This window comes from Melospiza melodia, chromosome 29 (assembly GCF_035770615.1).
Source record: "Melospiza melodia melodia isolate bMelMel2 chromosome 29, bMelMel2.pri, whole genome shotgun sequence".
NCBI lineage: Eukaryota > Metazoa > Chordata > Aves > Passeriformes > Passerellidae > Melospiza > Melospiza melodia.
The window spans coordinates 1,355,215-1,364,663 of record NC_086222.1 but is presented as its reverse complement, the minus strand read 5'-3'; the positions used below and the strand labels follow the sequence as shown (position 1 = coordinate 1,364,663).

General features: G+C 53.6%; 1 protein-coding gene across 3 annotated transcripts in view; it reads right to left on the bottom strand.

Annotated features, from left to right (window-relative positions):
- Positions 1–253: 253 nt before the first annotated feature.
- The window catches only part of DRD2 (dopamine receptor D2), a 31,065-nt gene continuing 21,869 nt past the window's right edge, over positions 254–9,449 (bottom strand). The window contains exons 3-8 of one of the 3 annotated variants that reach the window (XM_063178443.1): positions 8,308–8,417; positions 7,773–7,909; positions 6,971–7,161; positions 5,829–5,915; positions 4,866–5,205; positions 254–3,903 (exon numbers count right to left, since the gene is read on the bottom strand). In XM_063178443.1, the coding sequence (XP_063034513.1) occupies positions 3,710–3,903; positions 4,866–5,205; positions 5,829–5,915; positions 6,971–7,161; positions 7,773–7,909; positions 8,308–8,417 (1,059 nt within the window). In that variant the 3' untranslated portion in view covers positions 254–3,709. The remainder of the gene's footprint in view (positions 3,904–4,865; positions 5,206–5,828; positions 5,916–6,970; positions 7,162–7,772; positions 7,910–8,307; positions 8,418–9,449) is intronic. The other 2 variants (XM_063178444.1, XM_063178445.1) reach the window with 2 other exon arrangements.

The window sequence follows — 9,449 nt, the reverse complement described above, 5'->3', positions numbered from 1 at the left end:
ACCATTTCCCTTCTGGCTGAGCCCTTTGCAGCTTTCCTCTCTCGTGTCTGACTCTCGTGGCTGCAGGCAAGACAAACAGCAGAATTCTCGAGGAAACGCTGGGGTAAGGGAGGGAAAAGGAAAAGCCAGTCAGAAAAAAAGGCAAATCTCATGTGAGGGCAGCTCTTGCTCTGTGTGTTTGAGCTGTGCAGCAGAACCAGGGCTCCCTGAGCCCAGAGGAAAGCAGAACAAAACAACCAGGTCGACATCAGGGTGACTTGTGCAAGTCTCTCTTTAATGACAGTGCTGCATGAAGACATTGTTGGTGTCACATTTACCTGTGATGGGCATTTTATACATTCCTGACTCCCAGGGGAGCCGTGTTTGCACTGGAGATGTTCACCACAAGAGGTAGTGGCTTTATTTTTCCTGTTTTCCTTTTTTTTTTAATTATTATTGTTATTTCAGCAGGATTGGATAAGCTGGTTGGACCTACTGGAGTTCATTTACTCTTCAGCCAGGAAGATAAAGAGTTCTGTGGAGTGGGAGCAAGCAGGCAAGCAGCAAATACAGTGCAGGCAGAATTCACTGGCTTTTAATTCAAACCTGTTTGGGGGCGCAGAGATCCCCAGCCAGGGCTTCAGCAAGCTGGGAACCACAGGGAGGGAAAGCAGGACCAGGAAGACTCAATAAGCAGAACAAAAGCTTCAATTATAAATCATGAATCCCAAAAGAGGGGCTAGAGCAAGGCTCTGAAGGTCTGGAGGAACAAAGAATCGAAATCTTCTGGTTAAGGTGGTTTTACAAACCGGCTCAGTGCCCTCCCCATCAGCAGCAGGGGTCCTTGGGGAAGCAGGGGTTGATTTTTCCAGGGTGAAAGGAACAGTGAGGTCTGGGTTTGGCAGGCTCAGAGCTGGGGAGAGGCTCCCAAATCCCTTGGGCTGGGCTCTGAGGAGCTCCCAGTGCTCTCCCGGTGCCAGCACACCCTGCCCTGCTCCTGGCACTGCTTCACTCCTTGGGCACCAGAGCTGAGGATGACTCTGGTGCTGTCTCCAAGCGGGGAAGGCTCAGTCCTGGGTGTCAAAGTGCTTTGTTTGCTGTCTGGAAGTGCAGGAGTTTTCTAGGGAAGGAAAAGCTGCTGCAGAGCTGGGCAGGCCTGGCACTGCCACCCTCCCAAGGGCACTGGGGACCTTCACACTCCCTCAGTTCAGCCTGGAGCGGTGGCAAGGAGCAGTTTCAAGTGTCCTGGGGATGGAGGCTGCAGGTGGTTCCTCACAGCCAATACTGCAGCTCTGGGAATCACACCTGGGGTTTGCTCCACGTGAAGGACCCTGCCTTCTCCTGCAGCCTTCTTCCCCCCATGGCATTTTGGACGAGTTTTTCAGGTGGGCTGAGCTCTAAGGTTCTGCTTCTAGATTCAGAAAAAAAAAAAAATGGGAGCGAGGTTCACAGCACTGGAGATGAGGATTTTAAAACTGGACACAAAGTAAAATTATGGCACAAAGTGAAGATATTATCCACATCATCCTGAGGGATATTATTATTCCATTTATCCTGTTATTATTCCTTTTATCCTGAGAGCTCACACCAGCCTTCAGTACAGGGCAAACATCACCTATGGCAACTTCCAAATGCTTTAAAGCTTTTTTTGGTCTATATATGTCATATTTGCTATTTTTGTTCAGCTCCTCAGCTGTTAATTCCCTAAGTCAAACAGATCTTTCTGCTTGTAAATACATTTAAAAATAGACTTGTTGCTATTTTTCTGCCCCAAAACCTCCTGCCTTTGCATCATGCTGTGGATATTGGGGTACAAGTCTGAGTTGATTCTCATCACTGAGTGAATTTGTTTGGTTAAAACTGAATTTGTTTGGTTTATACCTCTTTTTGGAAGAAAGAGCAGCTCATGGGTGCCTGAGATCCCTCGAGTTGGAGTTCCCAGTTTTGCAGTTTTTAGCTCTGAAGAGCCGGGTTCAAACGTTACACAAGGCTGTGGGCTGAAAAATCAAAGCCCTGGATTGCAGCCCATTCCAGGAACGGCAGGTTTGGAACAGAAACCTGGGGATTAAGGTGGGACTGCTGCTTCCATTTCAGAAAACAGCTGGGATTATGTGCTAGAGCTGCTTGGTGTAATCTCCTCCTGAAGCAGGGCTGGAACTCATCCTGCCAGCACAGGAGAGTGCTCTGCTAGCAACACAGGAAATCCAGGGAATTACAGGAAACCTTGGCAGAGCTTCACCTCATCTGAAGCAGGAACTGAGTGAATATTCCACAAACTGCATAGAGAAAAAAAGGGATTCTATTGCTTTCCCAATTGTGATTTTACTCCTTTAGAAAACAGCAGGAAATTGCACCCTGGGAGTCTGCCCCTGGTTATGGCTATTGCAACCCTCTGCTGCTCCACATCCTGCTGGGATTTCTAGCCAGACCTATTTCCACGTTGTTTTATTCACCTTGCTGCGTTTTATTTACAGAGATATTGCAAAATATCATGTGAACTGAGTACAAACAGCATGTAGAGCGTGGCTTTGGCAGTGCCAGATTCAGCGTGGTGGAATGATGCTCTTGTGGGGTTTCCATTCCTAGAATCCATGGAAAAATAGATAGCAGAGAGTAAGGGATGCTGGAAACATCCAGACCTTCCCAGAGTCCAGCTTGGACACAGGAGCTGGTCCAGGCAGGGGCTTTCTTGGGTTTTTATTCTGGCTTTTTCCAAAATGCACAGTTTTATCTCCTTGACTGTTGATTTAAATTAGGCACAATGTTATTCTGCACTCTCTGGGGAGAGACAGAGGCAAATCAGACCCGAGGCGCTCCTTGGGCCCCTGATTCAGGTGAGAAGCAGCAGCCCTGGCCTGGCTGGGTGCTCAGGGTGCCCCCCGGCACAGTGTCCTCGTGTCTGTACATTCACCACGCTGCCACCCTGCCCTGCTGTCACCTGGGCAGAGCCTGGAGATGAGATGCTGGTGGGCAGAAACCGCTGATGGGAGCTGAGGGGGTCCTGTTGGATGTACACCATGCAAGACAAGGTTCCACTCCTTGAGTTTCTCTCTCTCCATTTTTTTTTTTTTTTGGCTTGGGGCTCCACAATCCATCCTATTCATTCCTATTTACACCGATGGTTTGATGTGAGACTGATGCCCCCTTCTCCCTTCCACCCGTGGCTCATAGGCTCCCACTGCTGCAGGGTCTGGGGGTGGCAGAACCTTCTCGACCCGTCTGGGGACCTCTGAAAGTTCTTGGGTTGGTTTTTATGGGATTTCTGAAGGCTTCAGCAGTTAAACACCGGGTGGGTCAGCTCGAGGTGAAGGCAAAGCTATTGCACGGAGCTCGCAGAGGCCCTGGCTGGCTCCTGCTGCCAGGGGGAAGCATGGCCTTGTCTTTGGTGAGAGTTGTACCCAGCGCTACCTCCTGCTGCCCCGTGGCCACCCCGTGTCCACAGTGCCCTCCAGGCCGGGCGGTGGCCACGGGCGAGAACCGAGCGAGAGCTCCTCGGTTCCTGCGCCTCCACTTCCAGCACAGCGCGAGGCTGGCTCTGAAAAGCGCCCTGGGGGCCGGTCCAGAGGTCACCCAGGGAGGTGAGACACCCTCCCACCTCGTTCCAACCCCACCAGGTGCCCGGGCACCGCGCGGTGCCCAGCTCCAGAGCTCCAGCCCCCTCCCCGGCACGGATGGCATCGCTCCCTCTTCCCCCTCCGTTCCTAAAAAAAAGCGGGCGCTGTTTGTGGCTTTAGCAGTGGAGGATCTTCATGAAAGCCTTGCGAAACTCGATGTTGAAGGTGGTGTAGATAATGGGGTTGACAGCGCTGTTGACGTAGCCGAGCCACGTGAAGGCGCTGTACATGGCCGGCGGGATGTTGCAGTCGCAGTGCATGTTCAGGATGTGAGTGATGAAGAAGGGGAGCCAGCAGATGATGAAAACACCTGGGGGGGAAAAGGAGAGAGGAGGAGTTTGATGGCTGAAAGCTGGGCGGGTTCTCGGGCTGGGGGAACAGCGAGGTTCTCTTTGGTGGAAGGGGAATTTATTTCACAGAGGAATGGGATTTGTGTTTGTGTGCTCAGTGTCCTGCTCTGCGTTCTGCCCTGGCACTAAGGAACTCCTCTGCTCATGGAATGAGCTCAGACACAGCAGAAACTCTGCCCTTCAAGGTGCCAGCTCTGCTGAGCTCTGCTGCCTTTTATTTCAGAAAGCCCAGGAGTCTTCCCTGGTTTTGGGAGCTCAGCTGGCCCCGAGTGGGGCAGCTTTGGGCACCCTTGGTGCAGCCCTGTGCCAGCTTAGTGCACTGTGCACCCGTGGGCAGCCCTTTGCCTGCCACAGACATCTTTTATGGAAAATCCTTTCCTTAGGGTTTTTTTCTCCTGAGAAGCTGGGAGGCCTCAGGAACAAAATGTAAACAATGGTTATCTGCTGCTGTGGGACGCAACAGGTGCATCTGGGATTGGTCTCATGTGGTTGTTTCTAATTAATGGCCAGTTACAGTCAGCTGGCTTGGACTCTCTGGTTAGTCACAAACCTTTGTTATCATTCCTTCTTTTTGTATTCTTAGCCAGCCTTCTGACGAAATCCTTTCTTCTATTCTTTTAGTATATTTTTAATATAATATATATAATAAAATAATTAATAATAATAAATCAATAAAACAATAAATAAATATAATAATAAATATAATAATAAAATAATAAAATAATAAATCAAGCCTTCTGAAACATGGAGTCATTATTCTCATCTCTTCCCTCATCCTCACACCCTATGAACACCAGCACACTTTCCTGCCATCTTCTCCTGATGTGTGAAGGGAAATGAGTTCTTTGGGGGGTTGGAAAATCAGCCTGCACAGGACAGGGGTTTCTGCAGGGAGCCCAGGGCAGGCAGGGCACGCTCTCACCGAGCACGATGGCCAGCATCTGCGTGGCTTTCTTCTCCTTCTGCTGGGACATTTTCCTCCTGATGACGGCCTTGAGCAAGTTCCTCGTCTTGCCGTTGGGCAGGGAGTGGATCTCGAAGACCTTGGCTGTGTGGTGGGATTCTTTGGCATGGCCATTCTTCTCCACCTTCCCAGGGCTGCTCAGGGGTGCCTGCAGGGTAGAGTTGTTGCCCCGATTAGAAGCAACTGGCACAATCAACTGGTGGTTACTTGGTGCTGTGGGTTTGAGGGCCGTTTTCTCAGGGGGACTGGTACTGGACACCATCTCCATTTCCATCTCTTCTATGTGACTCTCTGCCTCCTGGACAAGAATCAAATGTCCACAACATAATGACAGGTAAATACACAGAGAGGAGCAACGAGCATTCCTTACAGAGTGAAGCTGGATGATGCTGGAGAACAGTCAGTCCCTCTTCTCCCTCCCTGCCTGGAGGAAGGGCTGTGCTGTGTTGGGGTGTTCTGGGCAGATGGGATGGACAGAGCTGCACTGGAGGATTCTCCTTTTTGGCACAAAGAGGCTCAGAAATGGGGGAGACGCTGTCTCCACTCTTTACAGATTTTGTTCAGGTTTTCAGAGTGAAAATAAATAAAAATGGAATCGGCAACCAAAACCCAACAAAGCCAATGCAGTCCAAGATTTAAATAACAGAGAGGAGAAGGAAATCAAAAGCATAAAAATGTTCAAATGCCGTGGCTTTTAGAGCTGATCTTTCGGTGAGCTTAATCTGGCTTTGTGAGCTCTGTGAGCTTAAACCCCCTGCTTCACTCCAAGGAATGGGAAGACTATTTAAATTTTGAGATTGAATGGTAACCTTTGCTCTTAGGTTTAGTTTTCTCCCACCCTACATAAATGAACCTCGTGTCCTGAGGGAGAAGGGGAAGGCTGAAAGCTCTGGAAAGCTCCCACTTCTCTTTAACACTCACCACTTTGCGCTTATTAACTTGGAAGCTCCCATTGGACTTCACAATAACTGTGCAGAGCTTGACGTCTTCTGGATGAGTGCATTTGTCCTAAGGGGCAAGCACCAGCTCAGAGGTTACATAGGCAGAGAGGGGTTGGGAAGGGAAGCTGGTAAGGGAGGCACGTGGGAACACAAAGGGATGAGTCAGGAGTTCAGCAGCGCGGCTCAGGAGCCGAGCAGGATGGAGAGGTGGATGGAGAATGCCGAGGAGGAGCAGGGATGGAGGCTGCCACCCCTGTGCTGTGCACCAGAGCAAGGAGGCCACGGAGCTCTGCTGTGTCTGTGTGTCCCTGTCTGGCTGCCTCCCCTGCAGGCAGCAGGGTGTGGAGCTGGAGCATCCCCCGGGCTGTGCTGTGTGTGCTGCCAGAGCCCTGCTTTGACAAGTGGCTTCACAGCCAGCCCGCCCAGCTGGGCTCCCTCACACACAGCTCCTGCAGGGACAGGCTGGTGCTGCAGAGCTGTGCCTCCCAGAGAGGAGCTGTGCAGCCCAGGCGCTGCCACCGAGCTCTGGGGACACCTGACACCCCCTAAAGAGGGTTCAGGAGAGCTGGAGAGGGGCTTGGAGTGGTGGGGCACGAGGAAATGGCCTTAAACTGAAGGGAGATGGGTTTAGATTGGGTATCAGGGAGAAATTCCTCCCTGTGAGGGTGGGCAGACCCTGGCACAGGGTGCCCAGAGCAGCTGTGGCTGCCCCTGGATCCCTGGCAGTGCCCAAGGCCAGGTTGGATGGGGTTTGGAGCAACCTGGGATGGTGGAAGGTGTCCCTGCCCATGGGCTTTAGTGTCCCTCCTGACCCAAACCATTCCTCGCGTCTGTGATCCTGCAGGACTGACTCACACAGCAGTGCAGCCTCTGTTCTTGGCTACCCCAGCCCAGCCCACGGCAATGCTGGGGGTCACCGCAGCAGCTCCTGGTGCAGATCTGCTGCTGGATCATCCCCGAAATCCAGGGCAGCCCGAGGAGCCGCAGCCAGCGAGCCGGGAGCCCGGGGAGTGCAGCTGGGAGCCCAGAGTGACCCCAGCACCCAGCTGTGGGAGCTCTGCCCCGGCAGGGCGGCGTGGGGCAGGGGGAGCAGGGCAGGGGGAGGCTGTGGAGGCTGGCTACCTTCAGGGGGGCCTGCGTGTCCGAGTCCAGCACGTGGCTGCTGCGCTTGGTGCTGACGCGCTTCCTGCGCCGCCGCAGCACGATGTAGATCTGCACGTACACCAGCAGCGTCACCATGAAGGGCACGTAGAAGGACACGATGGAGGAGTACACCACGAAGGCGGGGTTGCCAATGATGCACTCCTTCTCATCTGCAAGAGAAAACCTCTCAGGGTTGGTGTCCCTGGCGGCCCTCGTGCTGGAGGGGGTCACATCGCCCCGAAAGTCCTGGCTGCTCCTTGCCTTGCAGCTAAGTGTGGTATTGCACTAAATAGTTGTTTAGTTGTTTGCACTGGGTGTTTTAGCAATTTGCACTGTTCGCATGATTTGTGTCCTGTGACCTCGTGGTCTTCCCCTTTTCCCCCCACTCAGCACTGCAGATCCCATGCTGGATCCGACCAATATTCCCAGGAAACTGCTGCCTGGACTGCCAGACCTTTTCTCTGCTGCCTCAGGGAAGGTTCTGTCCCATGGCTTTCCTTTCTGTGTGTTTTAATAGAAGGAGGATTTTGAATTTCTAGTGGACAAATGTTAAGGTCAACACAGATTGGTGTTGTGTGAACTTCTATATCACCTCAGTTCTGGTGAGACTGAAACCCTGCTCTGGAACAGCTGGAGATGAAACAGACCCAGAATCAGCGTGCAAATAGTGAGGGGTGGCAGAGGGAGAGAACACTTCAGTACACCTCAGACCTGATCCCACCTTTATTCCTGCCTGTCTAGGAGAGCAGCAGGAGGCAGCTGCAGGTGCCAGAGCCCTCACCTGTGTTGTTGAGGCCGAAGAGGAGCGGGCAGGAGATGGCAAAGGAGAGCACCCAGACCACGGCGATCATGACGGTGACCCTGCGCTTGGAGCTGTAGCGGGTGTTGTAGAGCATGGGCATGGCCACGGCCGTGTACCTGCAGGGGACACATCCCCCAGGCTGCTGTCACCCTGCCGGGGCTGCCACTGCCCACCAAGCACGGGGCACGTGTGCCAGGGGGCTGCAGCCACGCCAGGAGGGTGAGGCTGGGTCAGCTCCTGGTGTTCTCCTCCCACCGTCCCACCAACGCCTGCTGCACCATCCCAGAGTACAAAGAGCAGGGCCAGAGCCATGGAGCACAGAGCAATTCCATGTGCACCCCCAGGAGCAGAGTTTCTGTGCCTCCTGACAGAACCCCCTGCTCACAGCTCATTGGGATCCTCTAAGATGCTCTTCAAAAAACTCCCACTGTTTTCCAGCCTCTGAGTCCCACAGAAGTGCTGGGACTGGCCACCCTGGGTTTGGCACAGCCTGGGTTTGGCACAGAGCCCTCACCTGTCAATGCTGATGGCACAGAGGTTGAGGATGCTGGCAGTGCACATCATGACATCCAGGGTGACAAAGATATCGCAGTGGATGCGGCTGAACCGCCACTCCCCAACCACCTGCGGAGAGAGGATGGGTGGTGAGCAATCCTTGGGCAAACCCTGGGGCTGGAGAGCAATTCCTGGGGCTGGAGAGCAATCCCTGGGGCTGGAGAGAAATCCCTGGGGCTGGAGAGCAATCTCTGGGGCTGGAGAGCAATCCCTGGGGCTGGAGAGCAATCCCTGGGGCTGGAGAGCAATCCCTGGGGTTAGTGAGCAATCCCTGGGGCTGGAGAGCAATCCCTGGGGTTAGTGAGCAATCCCTGGGGCTGGAGAGCAATCCCTGGGGTTAGTGAGCAATCCCTGGGGCTGGAGAGCAATCCCTGGGGCTGGAGAGCAATCTCTGGGGCTGGAGAGCAATCCCTGGGGTTAGTGAGCAATCCCTGGGGCTGGAGAGCAATCCCTGTGGTTAGTGAGCAATTCCTGGGGCTGGAGAGCAATCTCTGGGACTGGAGAGCAATCCCTGGGGCTGGAGAGCAATCCCTGTGGTTAGTGAGCAATTTCTGGGGCTGGAGAGCAATCCCTGGGGCTGGAGAGCAATCCCTGGGGTTAGTGAGCAATCTCTGGGGCTGGAGAGCAATCCCTGGGGCTGGAGAGCAATCCCTGGGGTTAGTGAGCAATCTCTGGGACTGGAGAGCAATCTCTGGGACTGGAGAGCAATCCCTGGGGCTGGAGAGCAATCCCTGGGGCTGGAGAGCAATCTCTGGGACTGGAGAGCAATCTCTGGGACTGGAGAGCAATCCCTGGGGCTGGAGAGCAATCCCTGGGGCTGGAGAGCAATCCCTGGGTTTAGTGAGCAATTCCTGGGGCTGGAGAGCAATCCCTGGGGCTGGAGAGCAATCCCTGGGGCTGGAGAGCAATCCCTGGGGTTAGTGAGCAATCTCTGGGGCTGGAGAGCAATCCCTGGGGCTGGAGAGCAATCCCTGGGGCTGGAGAGCAATCCCTGGGGCTGGAGAGCAATCCCTGGGGTTAGTGAGCAATCCCTGGGGTTAGTGAGCAATCCCTGGGGCTGGAGAGCAATTCCTTGGGGTTAGTGAGCAATTCCTGGGGCTG